The sequence below is a fragment of the Ammospiza nelsoni genome, chromosome 6 (genome assembly GCF_027579445.1).
Source record: "Ammospiza nelsoni isolate bAmmNel1 chromosome 6, bAmmNel1.pri, whole genome shotgun sequence".
NCBI classification, from domain to species: domain Eukaryota; kingdom Metazoa; phylum Chordata; class Aves; order Passeriformes; family Passerellidae; genus Ammospiza; species Ammospiza nelsoni.
Window position 1 is genome coordinate 6,369,847 of NC_080638.1, and position 27,277 is coordinate 6,397,123.

Consider the following 27,277-nt stretch of genomic DNA (forward strand, 5'->3'; position numbering starts at 1 on the left):
CTACCAGGAGGGGCAAAGGCAATTTAAGATCTAATGCTCACTCTACACCCCAGAACATTGTAACTAAGTGGTGATTTTCGTTTCTTAATTTCTAAGGATCTATAGCAAGTTTCCATATGTGCATTAAGAAGTGAAAGAGGCCTTTCTTCTCCACGTCAGGCCACCAATTTTCCAAAAGTGAGAGTGGCTACACAACGACAATCCTCAAAGGTCTAACAGTTCAGTTAGAGTGATATTAAAGGCTTATGGTAACAATCCCAAGACTTGAGGTTAATGCCTGTGACTGAATTAAGAAGTAGAAAGTCCCATTCACCCTACCTAGGGCCCATGGCTCCAAGCATTCCAGAGCACTAATGAGTTGGAACTTGTGCTTTCACCAATTAGCCACCAATTAGTTCTTTTTGCTTCCCATAGAAAGAAGAAAAGCTGCTCGGAGCTGTCACTGTTCCATATTCCAGAAGAGACAGTTGCATAATTACAAATTACTAATTACCTATCAGTGAGTCACAATAGCTGTGGAGCAGGGAAAGCCAAGGCTCCTGCACTGAAGAGAAGCACTGGGATAACACGAAGCAGAAAAGCGTTTATAAATATCTTGGAAGTGAAGCGGGGTTAAATTTAGTTTGAGATGGCAGAGCAGCAGCTCAGTTACACAACCTTTAACTGGAAGTGCTCTGCAGGCAGAAAGGAGGCCAGAGCTGCCTGAGGGGCTGAGCAATGCTCCACAAGAGAGGAAGGAAACCTGGAACTGAAAGTGCTAAGTGAGACCTGTGCTTCTACATTTATGATGGTAGGGCACATCTTGAAAATCAGAGCTGACAATTGCCAGCAGCTCCACTGCTTCTGGAGATTTACCCAAACACACAGCCAGTGTCTCCAGGCCAGACAAAAACTGCTCGTGCTTTGGCACAAAGAGATTGACAAACAAAAATACACTTCAGTGCATTGCTCCAGAGCAGGGATTCTTTGGTGGCTTTTCTTCATTTCTGCTTTCAGCTCTACTCAACAGGCTGGGAAATATGTACAGTTATGGGAAGTTTTACTTCCCAGCTCAATGCTGGGTGTTTCTCAATCCAAGTTACCTTTACAAACCTGTTCTTTGCTTCTCAACAACACAGGATTTAACACTGTACTATGAAGAAAGGGCAAAATGTTCAACAGCACAAGACATAGGGGACAGCATCTTAAAACCTTTTTGCTCTTTGCTTCCAAGATTGAATTTGAGATCAACAAAAACCATCCTGGTTTGGTTTTTTAGTCATAAAGGAAAGGTTAAGCTTAAAGCTGGAAGACCCCCAACCACAGCTTGCAGAGTTTTAGGATTGTATTATTGACAAAAAAGAGGAGGAATCTGTGAAAAATGAATATTCCAAAAAATAGAAAACAAAAACCCACAGCATTTTGGTGATGCACTGACTTAATGCTACCTTTCCCTCCCTCACCACGAAATGCAGATGCCATAAATAACTGAAGTTCCTTGAAATGTTAATCCTAAAGCTTCTGCAAAACCACAGCACCTTTTTTAAACCATATGAAAATGCAGATGGGTTCATGCTAAAGAAGTAAATGTGAAACTAACAGTACAAATGAACAAGCAATGGGAAAAGAGGCTGACACACAAAACAGTCACCATGAGCAGGAATACCTCTCCATGTGTTCTGATGAAGGATTAGATCCTGGAAGCCAGGTTTAGATTCTGGGGGTTTGGTGGATTTTCTGGGGTTTAGGTTTCGGTTTGTGATTGTGAAGTTTCTCTGGTTTTGCTTTTTTCAAAATGCTCATGAATCAGAACTTGATTTTCATAGTTCTCACAAAGGAAAAGAGCATGTTCATGTATATTGAGGTGGCATTTAAATTATCTTGGTATTTTCCACAAATTAGACTAAACAACATAAAAAGATACAATGGACACTGTAACAACACTTTCAAGGGATTTGTTTATTTTTGGTTTACAAACAAAGGCACCCAATATTTCTGTTTATGTCATATAAAAGCTCACAGATTTAGCATTTGTTTCCAAACATCTGTTCCTACAGCAGAGAAAAACATTACAGGAAAATGTCTTTTTTTTTCCTGGTCCCCAATTTAAATACCAGTAACAGTTCAGTGATAATGTTGTTTCAGTCTGTTCCTCTTCCTATTAACCAGCTGATAACCCTCCTGTAGCTTGCTAGTCAAAACACTGAGTCTGCCTTCGTGGACCAAAATATAGTTCCAGTATATTCCTGACCAACATCCTTTATGTGCAACCACTGGTGTGAAGAACTGCAGGAGGACAGGGCTCCCATATGGAAAAAATCCAATAGTTCCAGGTAGAATTTCACAGACTGACCACAGGAAGTGACAAAACCAGCAGAAAAAATGTGACATTGAATCTACTGTCAGTTCAACAGGATGACTGATGAAGTGGTGTAAAATACCAATAGGGCACAGAACAGTCTCCAAAGAGGGGAAAAAATGGATTTCTAAATTGGCAAATGTTTAGTGTAGAGGTTAAATAAGCTTAGGCTTAAAGTAATCCCTCTCTTTGTTATTCATCCAAAAGACTAAATTTCTAAGCAGTGTCTTGGACCAGAAGTAATGGGTTCATTGGCTCCATAGTTCATCTCAGTGTTAACAAATCAAGGTTACAAGTATCATGTTATAATGTTCATATATTATGTTTATAGTTAGAAACAACCAAAATTCCTAAGTGGATTGTTTCACAGAATAACTTTCAGAGTATGATGAAGTTACCTTTAGCAAACTTCAGCTACGTGCCAACATGGGACAAGGGGTGTCAGTGGACTGGAGGCCCCTCTGAATAAAGTCTAGAATTCAGGAATGCTTAAGCATACTTTCAGGTCTAGCGAGACACTTGGGGAGGCAGCTAAAATGTCATACACTTACTGTATCTGTTAAAGTGTAACATCTCCAAGCACAGAAGCCTTAATTGATTTCAGCCACACTCAGAGGTCTCTCACACAAGGTGTGGTCCTGGACCATTTAGGCTTTTCATCACTAGCTTTGTATATACACCAGGAATTTAAAAAAGGAATTACAGCTTAACTACTTACTACAGAATATTTAGCTTCAACAAGGAAGCCATTATCTTTTCAAAATGAGATATACACCTGCAGGAAAGGTGCTCTCTTTAAAGTAAGAGTTTTTAGAGGAATAGCAAAATAAGTTCTTTACAAATTTAATTCAATAGGACAAAAAACTACCAAGGGCAAGTAAAATGTAGTTCTTGTGTAATTAAGTCATTATTTGCCTTTCCAGGCAGATTCAAGAACAAATTCATCAGTACAAACTGATTTGAATGAACAAACACTGGGCAAGGGTACTGGTCAGTGCATGAATTAGAGGAACACTACAGTGTTCTCAAATCTGTGCAACCAAAATTTAAAGGGATCTTCATGTATTGCCTTGGATTAAAGAAAGGATTCAATCTTTTCCTACAACTTTCCATTTTTACAAATGTCTTCCCTACTGAAACAAAGTAACATGCAGGAAAAAACCCAGATTTCTTCAGGTTTAAACCTAATAATTTAAGTTATAAGATAGATGGAAGAACTGTTAACATCTCTTCATTTTGGAGCAAGGTGCATCTTACTCTGCTTGCCCAGTGAAATAAGGTTTTACTAGGACAGGGATGAAAAAGTGTGCTTGTGCATTGGTGTTGACCATGCATCGAATTTAACAGCTCAGAGATTTGGAAAAAAATATTAATTCTTGATGTATTTGCTAACATTGCTTACAACTTAAAACAGGTGTATCTCTTAATGGAAGTCTACAGCTTGTCCTGCTACTATTACCAGCAATATAAATAGCAACCAAGCATAATGAATTCCTTTTCATTACATTTACCCTTTGAAGTCAGAAGTGCTAGCTCTGTGTTCTCAATAAAAAAAATAAATCATTAAAAAGAAGACAGTCAATGACTTTATTTACCCCTCTCTAGGTAACACTTCCTTTCATGTGCTCAATGCAAGGATCAATTCTGCTTTCAGAGTAGCAAATTGTTCATGCCGACACAAATGCAAGTTGGGCGCAGCCAGGTTCAAGCACAGAACCGAATCACAAAGTGCATTCTGAAGCCCAGATCTACAAAAGGCCTTTCAGTAAATAAGGAAGGTTGGTTCATTTTTTAATTTCTTTTTTTCTTTTAAAACAAAGGAGGCACCCTCGTTGCATCCCTACTTTGAGGGGAAGGGAAGAAGTGGCAAAACCTAAAGACAAATTACAAACGCTCTCAATTATTTTATTTCAGGAGATCCAGAGTCATTTGTACACTTTTGCAACTTGCAAAACCCTTCGTAATTTAGAAGAATTCAAATAAATAGGTCTACAGCAACTAGTATCTACTATGCCAATATTTATCTTGCTCAGTGTGGAATAAAACTTAAAAAGAAAAAGAATCATGTTAAGGCAGATTCCAATCAAACACGTTCCAAATTGCACAGTTATGTTGGTCAGTGGTCTAATATGTCTTCCCTGGGTCAGAGTTATCTAAATGCTTTTCTAAGCCAATTCAGTGTGGCACTTGCCCTTGTTATTTGCTCCTTTTCCAGGAAGATACACAGCTAACATTACAAATACCATACCTCTTATTTCTCACCTCAATTAAAAACGAAATTATGCTTCACGAAATGTGAGATGACTACATGTTACAGGGTTTGTGCAGTTAGACCACCATATGCATAGATGTCCTAATGCTAAATTCTCTTCCTCAGTATCTCATTGTGCTGGAGGCTCTGAAGTAGGAGAGGAACTTGTAACACAGACTAACCACAAAGTACCAGATGTTTCTGGCCATTTGTGACCTCGCGATGAAGATGCGCCAGATCAGGATCACGAGGATCGTGTTGAAGCCGTAGCGAATGTTCCTCAACCTGGGGAGAAACAAAAGCCATCACTAAGGGCCAACCTGCAACGACTCCGAGGGAAAAAGAACACTCTAAAAATTAATTTCTGGTGTAGAATACAACTTGTTTATCTGTTCATCTCAAGATACATTACGAGTAATGACAGAAGTGAATAACAAACAGAGAAGGCTTTTCACTGCTGAAAATAGAATTGTAACCTGTTGCTCACCACATGTACTTCTGCTTTAGAGCTGCTTGATGGAAACCTCCTAAAGCCAACATCACAGTGATAACTTACCTATAGAAGGCTGCCAACCAAAAAATATTTAACACTCTGAACTTTCCTTTTCTCTACCATGTATTTAAAACTTCTTAAATACGTAAAAATAACTGTAACTGCCACTGATAACAATAACAAGAAAAAAAACCAAAATGCCTCACCCCATCATAAGAACTCATCAAATTTTCCAGATATTTCCACCCTCTTCACTGCAATTTCAAACTCCTTACTTCTCAAGGAGCTACATTGAAAGTGCAGGATAAACTAAGTGACCTTTCTAGAGCACTGTGCTTTTTTAGCACTTTTCACCTGTAGAGATGGAAACGTCAAGAAAAACAGCACCCAGAATTTGTTCAGATTACTTAGAAACAGAGCAATCTCTTTGGCTTAGTAGATCATGACAATTTATATTTTAAAGGCAGCTCTTTTCAGGGAAATCTTGCAAAACCTTGAAATCTTTATCCTTTATCTTGTTTACAGGTAAGGCTGGGTTCCTTTACAAATCCTATTTGCAGAGAAAAACAGCTAAAATCTGTGTTACAAAAGCATACTTTTCCACTTGAGGAACAAATCTACCCAGTGGTTCCCTAGAGAAAAATGTCACCTGGGCTGCCAAATCTGGTTAATTCCAAGGCAGCAGACTGCAAATTCAGATTAGAGTTAAGAACTAGATGGTAATAAAAGAGACCAAATTAATACCTCAGAGCAAACGCAAGTCAGAATCTAAACCTCTTGCTAAACAATCCACTTACAAACTTTAGAGCTGGGGGCAACCAGAGGCTGCTCTAATACAAGATTATTTCTCGAGTCATTTTCACTATGATCCTTTGCACAAAGAACAGCAGCCATGTGATAATTTCTATTCACTTTTCAATGGTATCTAAACAGAAATTTAATAAACCACCCTAACAAAACAACCCAGAAGGGACACTTGTTTAGCTATTTCCACAATTATCACAGATCCTATCTTTCAGAAGTATATTTGTCATTTTAACATAGACCAAACTCTTCCACAGCTGCAAATCCTTGTCTTTAGAATGACAACAACCTGGAGTCACAAATCACAACATGGATTGTTTCTCTGTGTGCTATCAGGCTTGCAGACATGATGTAGCATTGCAGAACAAGATGATTTTTATTTCGCTTTTAAAAAAGAGAAATCAAAGACTACAGCTGCCTTGATGAATCAGCCAAGAACAAAACAAGGACAATTGTGCTTAATAAAATTCTGGACAGTATCAATCCCTCCAAATGGCAGGAATTAAGTCACAGAGAAAAGGCCAAAGGAGGTCATCCTAGAGCACCAACAAAGTGTCCTGCTCTGAAGTGCAGAGTCTCTGCCTGTTTATTTACCTGCCTCAAAAGATCACATTCCCAGAACAGCTATTGTTCTATTAAACTCCCCAAAGAAGCCATTCTGACCTGTGTAGCCACGTAGCTTTGACCTTCCAAAAGATGCTTGGGTAAAATCAAAAGCCTGAATTACAGCATTCACATCAGTGATCCCAGACTGATACTGCAACTATTAATTCTGGGGAGCAACTCAGGAACAACAAATGTTTTTGAAAATGCTTCAGACCACTGGACTGGAACAGAAGAATTGTGGAAAACCTAAACAGTTGCTATGAAGAACAACTGAATCATGACATGGAAAAGCAAACCTATGCAGGGCATAGAAAATATAAAATTAAACTTTAAGAAAAAAAATTAAGATTACACTTACTTATTTAAGTGTTTCCTAGCTGCAGGGAGGCCTGACATTTCTTCATTCAGCACGTATTTCTTTGTTCCCAGGCAGTAATTTTCCATATATTCTGCCCAGTGTAGTTGTCGAACATCAAAATTAAATGTCTGCATAAGAGAAAAGCTTTCACTGTTAGTTGCCTAAAAATTCACCCCTGTATCATTTAAATGAAAATAAATGTCTTTATTCCAGATAAATCCAATTTGCCTTTGACACAAGAAGGTTATTCTATCCTTAATCCTAGAGACAGTCCAGATTTAGGTTCCATTTCTGATTCAACCACCAGCTCGTGACATAATCTCTTCCAAATTTCAATCACTTCATGCCTTATTTTCCCTCCTCTTCTCTCCACTTCTCAGTTTTCCCACTTCAACTGTCTGTAAGGAATTCCATTCTAAAAATAACTATTTCCTAGTAGGTTATTTATTTTTAAGCAACAAAATTATTCTAATAAGCTCTATAATAAACACTGCTCTGTGCCAAGTTCACTGTTTGGTAAGTGCAGGGTGCTGTTAGCTGTGCTTAGAGTTGTACGGTTATATTTTAAATACTGTTAGATTTTAAATATATTTCAATACAGATTTACATCTAAATGCCTTCTTTAGGAGAAAAGATCACTATGATGAATTTGATACAAAAGTTTTTTACTGATGTATTGATTTCTTCGTCTCAAGATTCTACAGTAACAGTGTTTAAATCCCAACAAAATGCAGCAATTTGAAAATACAAACAGCTCAAATTGTCTGGCATTTTGGTTTTCAAGTTTTTCCTGAACTCAAGTTGCTAGGAGGAGGCAAGAAGACAGGAAGGGGTGGAAATACCATCCACATAAAAATCACCAAAAGCTATTTTATTTCCTACATTTAGACAGCTTACATAGGAATCTGGCAGCTTTTCTGGAATGTAACTACTGGAAAACACTTCAGCAGCAAAGACATCTCAAGAATGACAAAATTGTTCCAAATGCATAAGGGAATCTGAGCTTTTAGAACTTTAACTGGTAATTTTTATTCTGCTGAATACTAACCAACAAAGTCATAGCAGAAGGGAAGTTGAAATTCAGCTGGGGCACCTGAGCCATTGTTGGTGGAGGAGGTAGGGAAAATTTGGAGTAAAGTTAAACCTGGGAAGAAACAACTTTTCCTTCTTCCTCAACAAACTGTCATCCTCGTTTCACTTCTCCTTGCCCTCCTTCATCTCCTCGTGTCACTGATGTAGCTTTTCACACAGGCCTGGCACATGTGAAAGGATCTCCCAGGAACCTGCAGTGAGAGCTCCTCCCAGCTCAGCTGCACCTTCCAGCAGCTCCTTATTCTATCTTGCACTGCTGAGCTGCTGCCCCCTCTCAGCCCCCATGGCCACAGCACACAGCCACTTGCCTTTTTGTCTTCAGGGCTGAGCTGGTTCATCAGCATGGTCATGTTCTCAGTGTTCCAGGTCCAAGAATTGCTGGTAAAGTACTCTAAAAACATCATGGACTTGTGAAGACGTGTTATCGTCTTCATCATCCTGCAACCCGAGGCATGGAGCAGACATGTTACAGGGGTAAAGGGTAGTTCCAACAAGGGAAATAGACAATAACATTTTGTACCCTCCAACCCCCTACCCCACCTCCAAAAATCCCATCTTGCCTAAAGCAAGATGTACCTAAAGCATATGATATTACATCAATAGGATATTTCTGCATAGTATTGAAGTGAACTTTGGCTGTCCAATTTCTGCATAAACCAGAAATTGTCACAGTCCTTTTTTTCCTAATCCTACTTCCCAGTGGAATTGTAAATTAACATTTTTTTTTCTTTTTTATTAGGGGGAACAATATGTTGTCTTCTGCTGGTAACTCTTAGTTTGGGACAGGGAGATGGAACCATTTTGCCTTCAGCACACTGGAATATTCAACTGTACTCAAGAGTCTGACTTGACAGAAGTCTCAGATTGCACAGAGCACAATGTCTGTGCAGGACCTTCCCTTAAATAAGGGAGGAAGCTGCCCTGATCTTCCTGCACATTGTGCAAGACCACATCTCTGTAACAGAACAGAGGTTTTCATCATGGTTACTAAGAGATCAAGGCTTAAAACCACCAGCAGCAAAGGGCAGGAAAATATTTAAGGGCACAGACAGATCATAGCAGATCGTGTTCTATGCTACTTCAAAATATGCAGAAATACCTTCCATCATCCTTTATTATGCAGAGGAAGAAACTCTATAAAATCATCACTTGGAATACAGAAAAATTATGTTATAAGGATCAATTTGGGCAAGTTTCTCTTTGATCATACAATCCAAAGTGGGCCAAAAAAAAAAAAATATGAGTCATCCAGCCTCTCACATGCAAAGCTTCCACATTTGTGACAAGAAAATTGTTTCAAGTGTCTCAGTGCTAGAGATGGCCACTCAATTTTAATAAGTACTAACTAGTACCACATGGCCTAATGCTATTAAATTCCTGCTTTGAGTGCTCAAGGTATTTCCATCTCACACAAATGGAAAACTGCTTCCAATTTGATCCTTATAGCAGGACATGGATCCTTTCAAGCACAACAGTAAGGGGGGAGGCAAAGAAAGCGGAACCCACTACTAACAGGAAATGGTTTTCTGAAGGTAGATTTTGCCAAGAAAGATGACAGAAGCAATAAAAACAAACTTATTTTTCTCTGAAAGCTGCAATGCATTTGAATGCATCTTGATGCCCTCATACTTGTTGAAGGGATTGTCCCAGAAACTCTTCTAAAGAGAGTATTTTGCATTGCATTAGTGTCCCTTACTAGCAGCTGGCATCTCAGTATCTAAAACATTAAAATTTCCTCTTTTTCTTCTCACAGAATGGAATAGAGCAACACAAACCACAGAGACTAATGTAATATCTAAAGCACAAAAAGCATATCTTTTTTTAAACCTCATAGAAATATATCTACCAATTCAGAAATTACTTCAGGTGTTAGATCAGCAGCTGATTTTATTACTAAGCACCTCTAGGAGCTTTCAAACACCTGCTTAGATTTTCACCAGTTGGGCAAGGTGACACCAATGAGGACTGAGTTGAACTGGAGCTCCCCTGATGCAGAAATAATTGGGAATATAAACTCTGCATCCAAAACATATCCTGTGCAACCAAGACCACATTGAACCAAAAAAAAGGGGATGTATGTTAGTTATGTCAAAAAATTAGGAAAATAACTCAAAACTTGGAAAGCAAAGATCTCACTGGTCAGATAAGCCAAAAAGACCTCAGAGCTTGGATAAAATTAGTGCCAAACAGCATTTAAGCCTTTTTGCAGAGCTCTGTCCACTGACAGTCTGAAGATTATTTAACCTGACTTGCCCTTTTGAACCTTCCCAGTCTGTGTCCTTATGCTAAGCTGGACAAGCAGCTGAATTTTAGAGCGCTTTGGCTGCTACTGTTCAAAAACCTTGTGCCTCTGCAAAATACCAACTGAGCAAATGAATATCTGATTAGATAAGTGCATGTTTTGAACTTGTTTCTGGACACTGACATTGGTTTTCATTCTTTTCTTAACAAAAAAAAAAACAACAAAACCCTAAATTTAAACTAATGCAAAACTGCGCTGGGATTCTTTTTGCCTCTGCTCATGGATATGACTTTAGAGCTTAGCTAAGCTGATTACAGCCAAAAAAAGCTTAAAAGAGGGGTTTTTTTCCCTCCCTCTCTCCAACTCAAATTGGATTTAGCAGCTGACCATAGAACCAGCTGATTCAACTCATCAAGGAAAAATTTTTCTTTGTAGGGTTAATTTCTTTCTCTACCAGCCCAAATAATCCAGTTCTGCACATTATCTCAGCTGCTTGATAAATGACAAAGCTGGAGGAAGTGGACCAAGTTTCTCTGTGACACCTTGCTGGTTTGCACTAAATCAACAGGAAACTACACTTCTCTTTGAGGGGAGGAAAAAGCAGCCTGGTGACATTGAGAGATGTCAGCAATGAGTGCCCTTTAGTGGACACTGGTGTGGCTCTGGCAGACTAAGCTGGAACTGCAATGGCACCATGCTCCTCCTGTGAATGGCAACACACATGACTCAAAACCCAGCACCAAGTCACACAATGGAACTTTCTCCCTCATGTTCTGAAGGTTAGTTATTCCAAAGACAGCCACTGGACACAAGTCATAAATACCAACACCAAATACAACCAGTCAGTACAAGACCAAGCATTGCCTCACAGCTTCTTCATCAGCTGAAGACAGAAAAAAGCCAGCCCTGTGACCATCTCACAGACCTGAGCAGCCAGTCTGGGTGACTTGTGCCCAGATTCAAGGTACAATTTTGCCTCCTGCTTCTGCAGTCCTAACTGCCATCAAGACCAAGCACATTACAACAGTTTGAGAAGCACATCACAGGAATTAAAAGTTTAAGCAAGTTAGTTCAATTAACCATAAGTTAGGTGGGCTTGTTTCTGTATCAGACAATTCAAAGTGACCTGGCTTAAGGCTATAACTGCAATTTGAAGAAGTCTTGCACGCAACTTATTGTCTCCATGTTAAAACAGTCCTGATGCCAAATACAGTGGATCTACAGGCTGCCAGTCTGCAAGTCTCTGCAGAAGCATTACAGATAATTACTTTCTTTTAAAGACTCCTCTAAAAAACACAAAACAAGCTTTTAGATTTGTCTTGGTTCAGATTTTCACCAGGATGTAAATTTTGAACTGTAAGACACACTACTGAATTCTTATCTTTCCAGCAGCTCTGTGGTTGCTTTAAGCACACAATTTAAGCACTGTCAAGGTATAAAAATGTATTGATCTATTTAACATGATTTGCTTCTAATTAATTTCTGGTTTGTAAGACAGTAATTACATGAAAGATGCTTCCAGTTTTAAGAAGATTTAAATTGAAATGACAAGATGTAAAAAGACCTAATTTCATATCTCACTCCATATATCAGCCACACCTTTCCTTTAGCTTTCTAAGAAGCAGTAACAGAAGAATTGCTGCAGAAATCTCTGAACTACAACTTTAAATATTTCACATCACATGCTATTTTCTCAGAGCAACTGGGAAGATCTGCTTGGTGTGCACTTTTAAAGGCTTTAACATTTCAAATATACCAAACTGCTTTTAAAAAACACACAGTTCTGTCATGCTAAGCACTATGGAAAGCTACAGGAGCAAACTATGCCTTGTGTTAAAGATAACTAGACAACTAGTAAGCTCTGCTTTGCAACTAGGTATGTGTGGCAAGCTACCAACAACACTACCTTTAAACTTCAATGCTAAGGTTTATTACCACTAATTACATAACTGCACAATGCTAGAGCATTATTTAGTATAAAATATTAAATCTTCATTATGCCAGTCCTTTTTGTACATGTTCTTTCTATACAAATTTGGAAGAAATACTACATAGGTTATTTCTTCCTTCCCTTTCCTTACCTTTTAATACTATCAGAGAATCGTTTAATTCAAGAACCTTCAACTAGATGCAAAAACAGCAAAAATATTTCCATTTTATCAAAAACATTGCTTCCACAAGTGAGGTGCAAAAAATTGACTCCCCATTGCAGAAAGATTACAACAGATAAATGCTTTGAAAATAGGAAGATTTTTTGTTTTAATTTTTATTATTACTAACATAATCATTTAATTCTGAAGGATCATAGACCTGATCTATTTCTAGCTTCTTCCTTTTCTTCTACTTGATAAAATTTTTCATTTGATTGCAGTACAATATCCTGATGGTATGACAAGAGTGCAGTTAAACCTGCACAGTGATTTCATTACTTATTTTTCTTGTAGAGAGTTCAGTGTACTCAGCACAGAGAGGGCAAGCACCCACCCATGTAAAGGCAGGTTAGCAAAGTATTTGTATTTTCTTGTGCTCATTTTATTTCATTTTTACTATACTGTTGTTCTGGTAAATCACAGTGGAAAAGGTCACATTTTTAATTATGCCATCCCTTCTTCATAGGAAACCCATCCAATCACTGTTATAGTAAGCTAAGTATGAATATTCATATCAGTAAACATCTCTTTTTTATTCTGTAAAGTATTAATGTCACCAATTGTACCAGGAGTGACAAAAGTCCTAAATTCCATCTTTAGACATCAAGTAAGAACTCTAGGAAAAGCAAAAACTAGAATCAACATTCAATTCATATGTTAGAATATAAAACCTAAGCTAAATATTCTAAACTGCATGATTATTCACAGCCTCATTTTACTCCCACTGGTCAAATACTCAGCAGACCAGCTGCCTTTCAAAGCCTGACAAGATTCTGGCAGCACTCCTTCCCAGCCATGCAGAAGACAGGACATTGGCATTTATAGCATAACTATTTTAATGAGGGATGAAGTTTTCATATCTGTCAGGGAATTTCTATCAATTTTTATTAAAAATAACTTAAAAAATGCAAGAGAACCCGGAAGCTAGGATGTTTTATATACAATACCTTCTTTAGAGTTGAAAGTCTTTAAACTTTTTAATGTGGGAAGATTATTGTACAGACTGCCACTGCTGCTGCTTTAAGAATTACACTGTTGCAGCTGAGAGGTTTTCCCCTACAAACCATTTACACAGCTCCTTTCTACTCATCCAGTGCTGTAAAGACAGACCTAGACTACAGGACAACAAATGAATACCATTTGTATCAATACACTGTCATGACAGTGGAGGTTTTATAGTCTGAAGGCAAATGCTTATGAAAATGTAACACAAGAAATTAGTTAAGGCCGTGTGGCTTTGCAAATCTGACACAAATTGTAGTGGTACCTTATATACCTTCTACATGATTTAGTTTAGCCTATTATATTCACCGCTTTAGTTAGCCAAATACTAGCCTAAATATTATAAACTGAATGGAATGTTGAGATGATACAAACCAACGTACCAGGTCGATTTGTATCATCTACAGGAATAATCTGCAATGAAAAGACCAGTCCCCCATTCCATTTTCAGTTTATAAAAGCAACAACAACCTTAACACAAGCCACCTCCTAGAGTTTAATGACTGACTAGGATTCTGATCCAAGACATCCCTTGGACAGCATTGTTAGGCCAGTCATTAAACTCTTCAAAATGCAGCCACTGGATTCTTACTGCTTAGTTAGTAAACCTAGATAGTGCCCAGGCCATGTCTTCTTTACAAGTCTCCACCACCTTATGGGCAAGATATTTTTAGCCCTGTCCTTCTTACCATGGTTTCCGACCTGTCAACATGAGCAAAACATCAAGGAAGAAAAACACTAAAAGGTTCTCTGCACACCGGCAGTAAAACAAGAGGGGGTTGTAGGAAAAATTAAAGGCAGGTTCTCTCGCTACTTTTTCTAGCGGATATATCTTGTAATTCTTACTCATGATGCTTTCTGTAGGAAAAAATAAGGATCAACATATTTTTAGTATTTATTTTCCAAGAATAAACATCACTTCTATATCTTTTAATTTTCTTGACTACTCAAACCCCCAGACTATCCAAGATCTATCTCATTTTTGCTAGAAAGTTCAAAGCCACTTTGAATTCCAGGACCTGTTCTCAGGAAAAAAGGTTGAGTTTTAGTCACAAAACATTCAGGGGAAAAAAAAAATACCAAAAAAGTTAAAATCAACACACAACACAGTGTAAGCATAGCTTCATTTAAAAGTCAGAGGAACAAACAAGGCAGAGCCAGTCAGCATTACCTTGGGCTTCTTCCAGTAATCCTGAGGTAGGTATCATACAGGAATGCTGGGGCCTTATGGCTTACAGCAATCCAGTAATGATATAAAAGGTGATTGGAAGTTAGATTTACATTGGGCCGTCTGAAGGCCTGTTCGAGAGGGTTCCTCTTGAAAGTGGAAATTACATGGTATTCTGAGAAAGAAAAGTTGCACAACAGCTTCGATAATCACTATGTCAAATGTAATGCTTTTCTAAGTACATGACAGGGTACAGCATCAACAGGAGGGTCTTATTGAAATAACCACCATAACTCTTCTACAATGCATAGTTATAAGCTTTTAACTTAAAATACTCTTGAACTGGTTCTCATTATAATCAAGAGATGGTTTATGCCCTCATCTTCATATTTCACTGCAGCTTCTCTCTTTCTGTTCCCTACCTTAGAAGTTGGTAGTTTCAAACACTGACAACAATTTCAGTTTATAAAGCAAGTAAAGCTATTTAAATAGTTATCTACAGTTCATGAAGAGGGTTATTCTGATCACTTGTGTAAAGAATTTTAGAACAGATTGAGGACTCTGCAGTAATCTGAAGTGATTTGAAATGATATTTTCAACCAATTTATCCAAATTTGGGCATTAAGAAAAAAGCAATTAGGGTGGGACTTCATGAGAAAGTCTTGATAACACCTGCAAATTCAGTACCTAACAGATATTGCAGGATCAGGGTTTTTAAAAGTTATGTGGAAATTCACCTCTCCTTTAAATCTCCTCTTATAACTTTATGCTGTTGTTTATAGACAGCACTTAAATACCTTGATTCACTTGGGATACAAGTGAAGTCAGCAATTCTCAAAGTTTAATTGAAGCAATAATGTTTGCAACTACAAATCCACGTAAAATGGGCAAAAGCAAGTAAAATGGATTTAAGTATTGAGGTTAGCTGAAAGAAAAAAAAAAAAATCTGAGTTTCAGAACTCAATTTCTAGGAAAACTGAAAACTAATAAAAGGTTTTACTATGCCAAACAGCCTGAATTGTTCTTTACAACATTCACTATTACAAAGCTGTTGGCCTGTGGGTTACATCTTAGTCAGGATATCTCAGAGTTGAAAACAAGTGGTCATATTTCCTTAAAGGCTACCCTTCCCTGTACATGAATTGTTCAAGTGTCATGCAACAATCTGAATATTAAAAAAGCCACCTCAACCAACAATCAGCTTAAGCCAAACACAAAGAGCTACACAAGGGCAAAACTATTACCAGACCTCTCAATTATGCAGATGTACAAAACATTTAATTGTGGGCTGCTTATTCATATGTTTTTTCATATGTATTTATTGATGTTGGCATTACAGCCAGCATCACTGCTGCTCCTCTGAGCAATGCTCCTCTCCACACACTACCTACCCTCTGTGGATTAGGTCATGGCAGAAGCAAACAGAAAAATCAGTTCTCCCATAGTTTAAGTTAATACTGGAATAAGAGTAACAAAGAAAAATACCAATAAGAACTAAATGAAATGCTGCAGGGGGAGGGGGGGAAGAATTAACAGTGGAAGCTAATGAGAAAGCACAGTTCACTGCAAAATTGAGAGGTATGGCTAAAATACCAGTTTCAAAAATAAAAATGCATTATGGTTTACTGATTATAACCTGTTTGATTTTCTTTTTATATTAAGGTTAATGAGAAAGAAGAAACATGGCCTACCAACTTCACTCCAGTGGAAAGGATTGGTGCCACCTGTTGTACAGTTATATACCATGACTTTTTTTGGTCTGGGGAAAAAGAAGATGAAAGAGCAAGTTAGAAGAAAAACAACCTTTTGAAAACACAAACAGAACAGATGCCCAAAATTATGCTTCCCCTCAACAGCATCATTTATATAAAGCAGAAAGCACAGTCTCATGGTGGATTCTTTGCTTTAGTATCTTCCAGTATTTTTCTCCTTCTTTAATTATCTTTTTTTTTTATTATTATTTCTGAGAAGGCATCACCTACACTACTACAGCTTGTATTGATTACAAACAAGACCCAGGAGAGAATTTTCAGACATATCTTCATAATATCAGAAGGTGCTATCTTCCTCTGGCATAAGCAAGTTACCCTTTGAGACACTAAGCTGTCAGAACCTTAGATTGCTTTGTCCTGAGGGAACAGCAGGACACTGACAAGGATTTCAATACAAGACTGCTTTACTAAACACACAATATCATTTCCAAATACTCAGTACTCTCTTTTGTCACTATTTATACCTATTAATTGCAGAATACCAGGCTGCTGCAAGTGTGGTATTGACAACAGCATCTATTGGGACAAGATCTGCTAATGCATCGTTGGAAGCTCTCATCGTTCGAAGAATTCCTTTTCCTGCCTTGAAGAACAAAACAACAAAGAGAGACAGAAGACCCAGCAGTGAAACATATGAAGCTTTTCTGCCTCCCAAAAGGAGGGGGAAAATTAAGTATATTCATTACTTACAGCAATGAAGATACCACTAGGTCCATTGAAGTTATCAATCCAGCCCTATTAGGAAGGGAGAGAGGGAAAGGATTTGGTTAGAGCATACTGAAGTCAGCAGCTGCAAGTGAAAATCTGAGCAGTTTCTATATAGGTAAAGGGGTGGAGGAAAAGGAGACCAAAGAGGAGAAAGATTTTTAATTCCATGTTGCTAAATAAAGTTTTTCCATAGCAAATTCTGATGATGTAACAAGTGCTATGACTCAGACAAGAGATCTACACGTAGGACACCATGGTTCTTCACAGAAAGACGTTTATCTACTTATTAGTGAAGGAACTGCAATTACCCATAAAAATACTTTTATGTGCAAAGTATTCAAATTTACAAGTCTTTTTAGACTAGCAACTCAGGTGTTTTTCACTTTAGAACCAAAATACATTCTTGCTCAGTTTTGACAGTATTTAGACTCATACTGTTATCAGTCATCCAGAAGCAACCAAGACACAACTTCATGGTCCAAGAGATTTTCGTCTACAAAGTTCACTGGATAAAGAGGCTCCCAGTGTATACTACAGTCTACAGCAAGATGGTCAGGTGACAGCTCAGGGACTTACAGGAAAAGGCTCCTTCCAGCTGGCACCAATGATGGACGGCCTTACAATGACAAGGTTTAAATTTGCACCTTCCTGCTGCACCACGGATTCAGCTAAGGCTTTTGTGTATGTGTAGGTATTAGGTCTTTTGCCTAACAGTTTAGGAGTAATATCATTGACTAGGTCATCATCCATCCACCTAAAGAAACAAAACAAGAATTAAGTGTAAATTACTGCATGCTGCTTCACTGGGGAGGTGGGGTGTGAAATGGTGTAGTTGCCATGACTATTTTTTCCTCATTTAAACAAAAACAGACACACACCTAAGCAAAAACAAATTTCTCAGAAAAATGAAGGCTTGCATGTTCAGTGTCCAACAAAAGAAGCATACTGGGATTTATTTTTTGCCCTGAGAATTCATTTGTAACACACCAACTACAGAGCAAGCAGTACACTCATTTACAATAATCCAAATTCTGCCAACCAAATTCTCAAAGATGGAATGCAGACACAGCAAATTAGTCTTTGGAACACAGGCTCACTGTATTATCTACAAAGTGATATCACTGCAAGGGAGTCCCAGCTGCATTACCAGCATCCCCTCCACCTTTGTGGTGGTGAGCAATCATATACCACCCCTGAAGCAAGCTGGTCACAGTGTTTCTCCCTTTAAATTAATCAAATCTTACAATTTCATCTTGCTTCCCAGTACCTATTAAAATCCTAATAACCTTCAGTCATAGCACACAAATAAGCTGTGCCCCTGCAACTATTGCTGCTTTGGTGGTCTTCACTGCAAAACAGGACTTGAATTTTATTTGCTTTTATTGGTCACATAAATGGCATGTATTGTTTTTCACCAATGTCATGTTACAAAGTAGACACACATCAGACTCCTTTCATGATGTGAACAGGGTAGGAAGAGGGGTAGTGAAGGCTAGGGATCACTCTTTTATAACTTCACAAAAGCCTCCCCTCAGGAGTTCTAAAGCACACACAGCTGTCTTAGCCCACAACAAACAGTTTAAGTTACATTTGTCTCTTCACAAGTCAGATATTTAAAAATATGACTGTTTTGCAATCCCTCATTTTCTAAGTGTATTTAAAGTCAATGTTGTAAGAAAGGGCTGGCTCAATGTGCATTCCAGGTGGTAGCTCACTTGGTTTTAATGTTAGCCTTCTTCCACCTAAAATCACAAGTTAAAGTAGGTATTTTAATTTTTAATTAGTTTTTTTCAGTTTCGTATTTCTCTTCCAAGAGGTGATATTTTGTACAACAGGTAAGAATGAAGAGACTGATGTAGAGTTACATTACACTTATCCCACATTGTCACCTGTTTCAGAGTTTGACAGCTACTAAGTAAGACCTCAGGACAGTTAATATACACACAAAAAAATACCAAATGAGTCATTTTTCCAACCCATAATGCCCAATCCAAGACTTAAAGCTACAGAAAACAGATTTTTAATGTCTGGGCTCTCAGTATACCTAACAGAACCACTTCTACAATAAGTGATATTATTTGAGCATCTCAGTCTCCTCTTGCAATGGCATTTAGGTGGATGTAGTAGAGACAGCTGTTTAAGGCATCTCAGTTTTATCTTTTCCTTCACAGTGCTGGTACCAGCACAAGTTATCAGCATCTCCTGATTCAGCCAATCATTCAGCTGAAAGACTGGCACTCTCAGCACAGAGGGGGCACCATGTGAGCATCCCTCTCCTTCAGTACCCCTCCACACCTAGCTCAGCTTAAAGAAACCATAAACCTTAACCCATGTCCCTTACAGAGAAAGGGAGTGTCGGACATGCTGCCAGATCTTTGGAACAGCATAAGATAACTCTTCATCTTTACAGCTCCTAACCATTTTTTGATACTTCAATTGTCACAGACATCTTTTCATAAAAATCCTTTCTTTAGGATTTTCCCTTCTGGGAAGCTGAGGCCCCAGAAAAAGAATGTAAACATTGGTTATCTGCTGCTGTGGAATGCAACAGGTGCACCTGTGACTGGCCCATGTTGGATGTGTATAGTTAATGGCCAATCAAGGACCAAGCTCTCTCTGGGACAGAATCAGAGAGAGCTCCTTTGTTATTCATTCCTTTTCTATTCTGAGCTTAGCTAGCTTTCTGAGAACTTTTCTCTCCATTCTTTTTAGCATAGTTATAATGTAATATATATCATAAAATAATAAATCAAGCCTTCTGAACATGAAGTCAACATTCTCGTCTCTCTCTTCATCCTGAAAACCCTTGTGACCACTGTGACATTCAATAGCAGGAAGAAAAAGGATACAGATTATCCAAGTAAATTCATAAAACATAACACATACTCAAGGGAATCTATCAGTTTCTTGGGATCCACAGGAGGTGGGTACACGACTTCCTCAATCTGTTTCCGATTGCAATAGGCATAGGCAGTGGAAACGTGTGTGAACACCTCCAGATTCTTCATTCGGTGTGCCAAGGACAGGAGCTGTTGTGTGGCAACCACATTTAACTGCACAGCATCCCTATTGATTCAATAGAAATGTCATTAGCAGAAAGCAAGACAAAAACAAGCAAAAAAGAAAATTCATTCCTAAATGCCTCATTGCTGGGTATATAAAGCATCCCTGAATTCTCCAACCAACCCCAAAAAAGCAGCATTGATACTGCCCTAATTTTCTGCTGAGAATAACATACCACAGTCCTAATCTAGAACACCTCCCAATGTTCAGAATAATGCTTCTTGCACCCTTTTCTTAACAACTTCCTTTGATTTCCTCAATCTAAATCCCAATTGTATGTTTTCCAAAAAACATAAAGGAAATTATGCAACAACAGCAAGCTTCCATAAGATGTACCTCTGAACTGCCAAGTTCAAGTTGAGAGAGGTCAACAACTTGGAGGCTTAGTGGGCCAGTAAGTTAGAGACTGGCATCTTCTTGTAGGATACCAAAAGGCTCCATGCAGGATGGAAGGAAGGGGGAAAAAACAAGGCAAACCACCAAGAAGCACCCCTCCATTGCAGCTCCACCACTGCTCATTCCTATGTTTAAGGACCCTAGAGCAGAGTAGGTGTATCTCTACAGCTCCCAGCAGATAACAGCTTGCTGACTATCTCCTATGATTATTTTATAGTTTACATCTTCTGTCCAGCCTACAGACTTGCTGTGGGCACCAGCTTCCTTGTACACAGTGCACTATCAAGTTTCAAGAGTACAGCTAAGCAACACTTCAAAGTCTTTGCAAAAGAAGTGTTACATTAAAAACAACAACAAAATCGGTATTCCCCCAAACAATCACTGATTTCCAGAATGCTTTACCTCACATTATTACAGAAACGGGGGACAGGAAAGGAGCATTATCCCAAAGCAATTAACATCAACGGTAACTAATTAGTTTGCTACCTCTTTCAACAAGTCAAAGGAGCTCATAATCCCAGCTGTGTGCACCACTTTTTCCACTTGTTTTCATCTCTCTCCCTGTGCATCTACTTCTCCCCACTTCTTCCAATGTAAACCTCTATTATTAATAAGGGGCTTTTAAAAACCAGGAAGAAAAGCTGAGCTGTATTCTCCTGTTTTTCTTATCAGGTAAGAGAGAAAGCACTAGAACCTCCCACACACAACTTTTCTCACAAAACTCTACCCTCTGAAAATGTGCATTCCTTTTCTAACAAGGCAGGCCAAAGGAATAGTTTGTGCTTACACCAGGAGGAATTACTAGAGAGAACAGTAGATGTAGCTACAGGTTATTTGCAGCCTTTCTACCCATATTTGCAACACTGGGCAGACACTTGATTCACCCCCTCCCTTTGAGCACCATTGGTTGATTACACCAGGGTAAACAGAATTTTAGACTCACCTTAGTGGTTCATTGAATCTGACTGTAGCAGCACAATGAAATATAATATTAATGCATTCTATAAGTTCTTCCTTGATTGATTTACTAAGATCCAGTTCAGGCTGTGAAAGTTCACTCACAACTACTATTATTTTTTCTTTGAAGTCTGGTTGCTCTTCTCTCAATCTGTCAAAGAGCTGTCAAAAACAACAGGACTATAAACTCAGTGAAGGTAAGAGAAACAATTCACTTAAGTGAAGAAAAATCCCACATTCTTTGTCTATGCCTCCTAACTTCTCGAGACCATCAGGAAGTTAGAACAGTGCATTAGCAATACCATAAGAACATGTTACAGACTTCTCATAAACTATATTTTTTTTTTCCAACATAAGGAAAGGGAACGGTCTACCCACTTCCCAAGCTTGATAACAGCTACTCAAATTCTTATATAAGTCATGTTGGACTTTAGGTTTAGAAATCTTGCATTAAGATTTACAAATTTCAAGTTATTTAAGAAATGCTATGCCTAAATTATGCCAGTCTTGGAGAACCACATTAGAACATCTGATTGAGCTTTATCAAACCGGTGTTCAATTCCCCCTGAAAAAAATCTCATCAAAATTATATTCCATCAAGAATTCTTCTCATAAATAGCTGTGTTCTAGCCAGGTGGCTTAACACACGGATCAAAATTCTTGCCTCATCTTATTTACACTCATTAGTATGCAAGTTTTCCTGAGCCACACAGTAGTGTGGCAATAAAACACCCTTGAAAGTTGCAGAAGAGCAGACCCTTCTTTACTGTCCAGGGGCCAATATCTTACAACTGCTTCAACACCAGTCAATTGTACTGTATTAAAATCATGGCAGCACTTTCTTTTTCCTGCCCAAGCATGTGGTTATACCAAATACAAACAGTCAAAGACATTTCCTTACAGAATGACGTTAAATAATTTTAAACTATAAATTAAGTCACCTAAAGATGCAGTTTCACAACACTTTAGGCAATATAAGCTTGCATTTCTACCACAGAGACTGGTCTCTAATTTCTTTATTCCTGTTGCTTCTCTGACACTGGCAAGAGCAAGAAGCCCCAGAGCTGTGTGACCTAAAAAAGGTCCAGCTTTATTTTTAGAGATGTTTATTCAGCCCAAACATGAGCTACTGCAACTCCTTGTGTGGCCACCTGAAGTAGCAGTGCTAATTCTACATGAGAACATGGTACATCTCCACTCTGAGGCCTGACTGCATTTTGCAAACATGAAGCTTCACTTTATAGGACAAAGCTGCCAAGACAGCATTTAAAGCCTCTGCAACTCTTATGGGTACAACAAACAGTTCTTACCTGAGGGCAGAAACTTTGTGTGATTTTGAAAAATAAGCCTACTATGGTTTTGGTTGGAATGATGGCACCTTCCCCTGGGGAGCTGAAGCAACTGCCTGTTAACCACATTTATGTGTGATATTGCCTTATAACAGAAAAGCAGTACCATGGATGACCTCTTCAAGAGCCAGTTTTTATTTTTCATACATCCATCACACCTGTTACACCTCTTTTCTCAACCACAGTCATGGACTATTCCCACACACCCCTTACTAGCACTGACACCAGGACTAAGGAGAAGAAATACCTTGACTGCATGCAATACATATGGCAAATCAGCAGAGGAATTAAGATACCTGAAGTCCAAAGAAAGTAGAAACCTCAACACTGTTTTGCTATTTGCAGCCCAGTTTATTTCACATTTATTTTATTTATTACCATGTTCACCCAATTAGACTTCAAACTCTTCAAGAAACAGAACATTGAAAGATCTCCAGAACACTTAATGAGTCCATCTAAACTGTGAAGAATTACTGGCAGTGCCACTGCAACTGGACAGCTTAAAATAATAGATCTTATTAAAGTTTTCATAGACTTTTTGGAAGAATCTTGATGACACCAAAGCCATTTAGACAATGGACTTTCAATCTTATCTAATCATTTGGTAAAGACAGAACAAACATCTGGCCCTATTCTACATCTCTGCATAGATGAGCAACTCCATCCCTGCACGTTCCTGCCTCGAGCAGTAACTGCTTAACAGGACTTGTGCTGTGAACCTGCTCCAGCAATAAGTGCTCACCAAGACTCAAAGCACATCAGACTTTTATCTCAATGGGAGCTGGAACAGACTACAAGCAGACTTTGACTCAAATTTAAAAGCCTTTTACAACAGGTTTCCTAAAAGCCATACTGAGCCTTACAGCTTACCAAAGTTGAAATCAGTCCACAGTAGTGCTACTTCTCTCTCTGCCCAAATATTCCCTACCTTTTTTTGGGTAATAGTGTATACAAAAAGTGGATTGAGAAATGTTTCCTTTTGCATCTCAGAGCTTAGTCTGGAGATCTTTTCTTTGTTTCAGGGCAGCGACAAACTGAAGGTTTTGTATAGAGAGAACATGCAACTGAATTTTAAGACAGAACCCCACTGTAACTCATTCTGGTTTATGACATTTCTCAAGACTACACGAAGATGCTTTTTGAGCAATGAGATATAGTTTTTTGACTGGTTACAGAAAATAATTAACTAGGGAACAGCCATTCTCATATCTGCTATCATCCCAGCTAGTCAGAGTTGTAGAAATCCACTGCTGTACTTTAAACAACTTACCTCTAAGTGCACATAGCTCCTTATTGATTCTCCTTTAGCACCTTCTAAGAACACAATTTCTACAGACTACATTGTATCTCAATGAAAAAATTAAACTGCTGACACCTGTGTTTCATAAGAGAAAGGCCCAGATAGAAATAAACTCTGCTTTAGCAAAATTCATGCTAGAAATCTCTCCTCATCCTTCCCATCATGAACAGGATACTCTCTAAGGAGAAGAATGGGCAACAGAGATGGATAATTCTACACTTAGTAAGAAAGGTCAGCCTAGCTCACCAAAATATCAAGGTAATGAGTCTCTTCAGGAGCAAAGTATTTGACCCAGCTTGCACAGAAAATCGTTTAGAGAGCCACTTGGAGAATTCCACAGCACAGACCTTCAGTGCCTTTCTAGCTGTCACAGGCTGACCAATCTGCTAAGCCAAACATTTCTGTTCCACTTACAAATCTAAGTTCCCGTTGAGATTACACATTCTTATTTACTGCTAGATCCAGTAGCACATTCCAGAAAAAAAGAGAAGGCACAAGGTGAAAAAGTGACTTGCTTGAAACCTTTAAGAGTCTCAATCTGTCTTACAACTCCCAGTCCACTATCTCTTTTACTTGATTTTATATTCTCTTAACAAACTCTGACACGGATTTTTACTTCTCATTTCTGCATTACAGCTGAACATCCTCCTCCTGAATTAAATACAGGATAATTTTCAACTACTGGCTTTGTTAGAGACCAACATCTTGAAGCAGCTATAGAAGCACTGCCAGGTCTTAGATTTTGTATTTCTGTTAGAACAACAACAAAATTAACAATAACATTTTGCTTTAGACAGACTGAAGTTGTTCTCAAAATGAAATGAGAGCATCATAATGAAGGACAAAAATGAACTTTGTGAGCATATGACACATACCTTAGAGCTGGTAATCTCTTCTATTCGTGCTTCAGCTGTCTGTTTTGCTTTTTTTCTTACCAGTACATACACTGCCTTCACTTTAGGACAGGATCTGAGCAGTTTTTCCAAAAGCACTTTTCCCACAAAGCCTGTAGCTCCTGTCAGGAGGATGTTTTTTCCTTCATAGTATTCAGGAATGGAAACCATTGTGACCTTCACAAAAGAGAAAATCAAAAAGTATGTTAAAGAACTTACAGATTCCAGATTTGCAGAAGATTGAATAATCATATCTGTGCTGTTTATACCTGAAAGAAATGCTTAACAGATTTTTTTACCTATAACCAGTACTTCAAGTTGTCTTTTTTCACAACATTCTGAAAGATTCCCACAGGGTCACTACAGTCATTCCAGATCTTGCAAACTGCTCCTGTTAACAGTGTTTTAAAGACTGAGATATCCACTCAGCCAGGAAAATAGCCCAACTTCAGTCCAGTTCTGCCTCTGTGTGCACAGTCCTTCACCACTCCAAGGGGTTGCTCCATGTGAACTAGAGGTTGTATCATGAAAATGTAATCACAAATGGATTCTTCAAACCCACTGACAGAAGACAGAGAGCCAAGCATCCCAATTGCTGCAATTTTGACAGTGCCAGCAGAGCCCCCAGTCACTGTTAGGATGAGCCTCCCTACCAATTAAATTAAACCAGAGAGAAAGTTGAGTTAGTTGTTTGGAATGGGATCTGATAGTTTTACACTGATTACAAAAAACAGATCCACAGATAAGAGTTTTCCAACTGCTTCATCCATTAAGTCATTTGGAAGGAAAAAAAACCAAACAATAAAGTCATTAGAATTCTCAACAAACTAAGATGTAACCACAAATACACCTCCTAATAAAATGAAGGGTAAGGGATTATTACTCAAATTCAGCACAAAGCTAGAAAGTGCTTTAGGTTTTGCTTCAGTTAGTAAGTTAACCTTGAGAATCATGATTCTTTTCCCCTCCCTTTATCAGCCTCTTGGAAATGATGTCATTCTTGCTAAGAGAAACTGAAACTCTTTTTGAGGACAAATATGGTATGTCTCACAATAAAGTGAGAACATGGCCTTTAGGATCAATTACAGTGCATCATCCAGAGCTGCCATTCTTTTAAGTCATCTTTACTGTGACCCTTAACCAGTTTACTTTCACTAGATAAGATGGCAGCATTATGATACACTTGCACCACATTTTACCAATCTTTCTGATTACACTCATCAAAAATCCTGAGCTGATGTAGTAATTATAGTCCTCTACAGCAGTTCCATGCAAACTGCTACAACCAAAACACTCCCAGAAAGGGATCACAGAGAGTAACAGAATGTTCTGAGCTGGAAGGGACCCACAGGAATCATCCAGCTCTCAAGTGAATGGCCCATAAGGGGATTGACCCCACAGCCTTGGTGTTATCAGCATCACACTGACCAGCTGAGCTCATCTGAGGGATAGAGTCCATAAAACCATGGAGCTAAAACAAAAACCCACAGAACTGAGAATCTTTAAACACAGATGGAATGCTTCTTAGGCAAATAAGGATTACAACACTGAATACCTTAACAGGGTGAGAACCTTTCTTCACCTGCCACCCAGGAATAAAGGTGCAAAGAACTGAACTCAGTTCTTTCAAGCCAGCAAGATCCTGCAAGCAGGGTCTTACCAGGGAATGCACAGAATGCATGCTAGGAGTGAACATCTAATTTGTCCTTTTTGCCTGAAAAGTAAGTAAATATTTTTGGAACACCTCTTTGTCAGGTACCCACCAGATCGAAGCAATTGTGCTCTGTTTTTCATGTGCTCATATCTCAATAGTCTCTGAATAAGTTCCAAGTGATTACTTGCTAGAAATGAGTTACTACCTACAAGTCTGGGTACCAAGTGCTATGTCAGATACTCCAAATCCTTCTTTTGACTCCCTTCTTTGACAAGTGAAGCATCTAACGGCAGATAGTAGGATACAGCAGCAAGTTTAGAGCAGAACAAGCACTACTATTTCCACTAACCACAGTACATCACCTGGAATTGTTTCTTTGAAGGTCAAGAGAAAAAGCTATTTACATCAAAACACTTCCACCACACAATTAAGAGACTCTAATGCAAATCTGAAAGCACAGCTCCTGCCACAAAGCATGGAGTGCAAGACACAGCATGCTTATGAGTCATTTTTCCCTGTTCAGTTAAGGTACAGGCCTGCTGTCTTTATCGTGGCTCAAAGTCACAGTTAATGCTCTTCAGGTATGTCTTCCCCATAACTTTTGTTTTCCTGGTCTTTGTGTACACCACTCACTTCCTCCTAAAGATCTGCATGATCACTCCCATATAAAGGACAGGATTT

The 27,277-nt window shown here is 38.5% G+C and overlaps 1 protein-coding gene across 2 annotated transcripts in view; it reads right to left on the reverse strand.

Annotated features, from left to right (window-relative positions):
• Nucleotides 1-1,918: 1,918 nt before the first annotated feature.
• Nucleotides 1,919-27,277, reverse strand: part of FAR1 (fatty acyl-CoA reductase 1) — a 33,724-nt gene continuing 8,365 nt past the window's right edge. For both annotated transcript variants that reach the window (XM_059475447.1, XM_059475448.1), the window contains exons 2-12: nucleotides 24,925-25,119; nucleotides 21,387-21,562; nucleotides 19,871-20,050; nucleotides 17,561-17,738; nucleotides 16,967-17,011; nucleotides 16,741-16,859; nucleotides 16,196-16,263; nucleotides 14,508-14,679; nucleotides 8,251-8,380; nucleotides 6,851-6,978; nucleotides 1,919-4,874 (exon numbers count right to left, since the gene is read on the reverse strand). In XM_059475447.1, the coding sequence (XP_059331430.1) occupies nucleotides 4,712-4,874; nucleotides 6,851-6,978; nucleotides 8,251-8,380; nucleotides 14,508-14,679; nucleotides 16,196-16,263; nucleotides 16,741-16,859; nucleotides 16,967-17,011; nucleotides 17,561-17,738; nucleotides 19,871-20,050; nucleotides 21,387-21,562; nucleotides 24,925-25,113 (1,548 nt within the window). In that variant the 5' untranslated portion in view covers nucleotides 25,114-25,119 and the 3' untranslated portion in view covers nucleotides 1,919-4,711. The remainder of the gene's footprint in view (nucleotides 4,875-6,850; nucleotides 6,979-8,250; nucleotides 8,381-14,507; nucleotides 14,680-16,195; nucleotides 16,264-16,740; nucleotides 16,860-16,966; nucleotides 17,012-17,560; nucleotides 17,739-19,870; nucleotides 20,051-21,386; nucleotides 21,563-24,924; nucleotides 25,120-27,277) is intronic.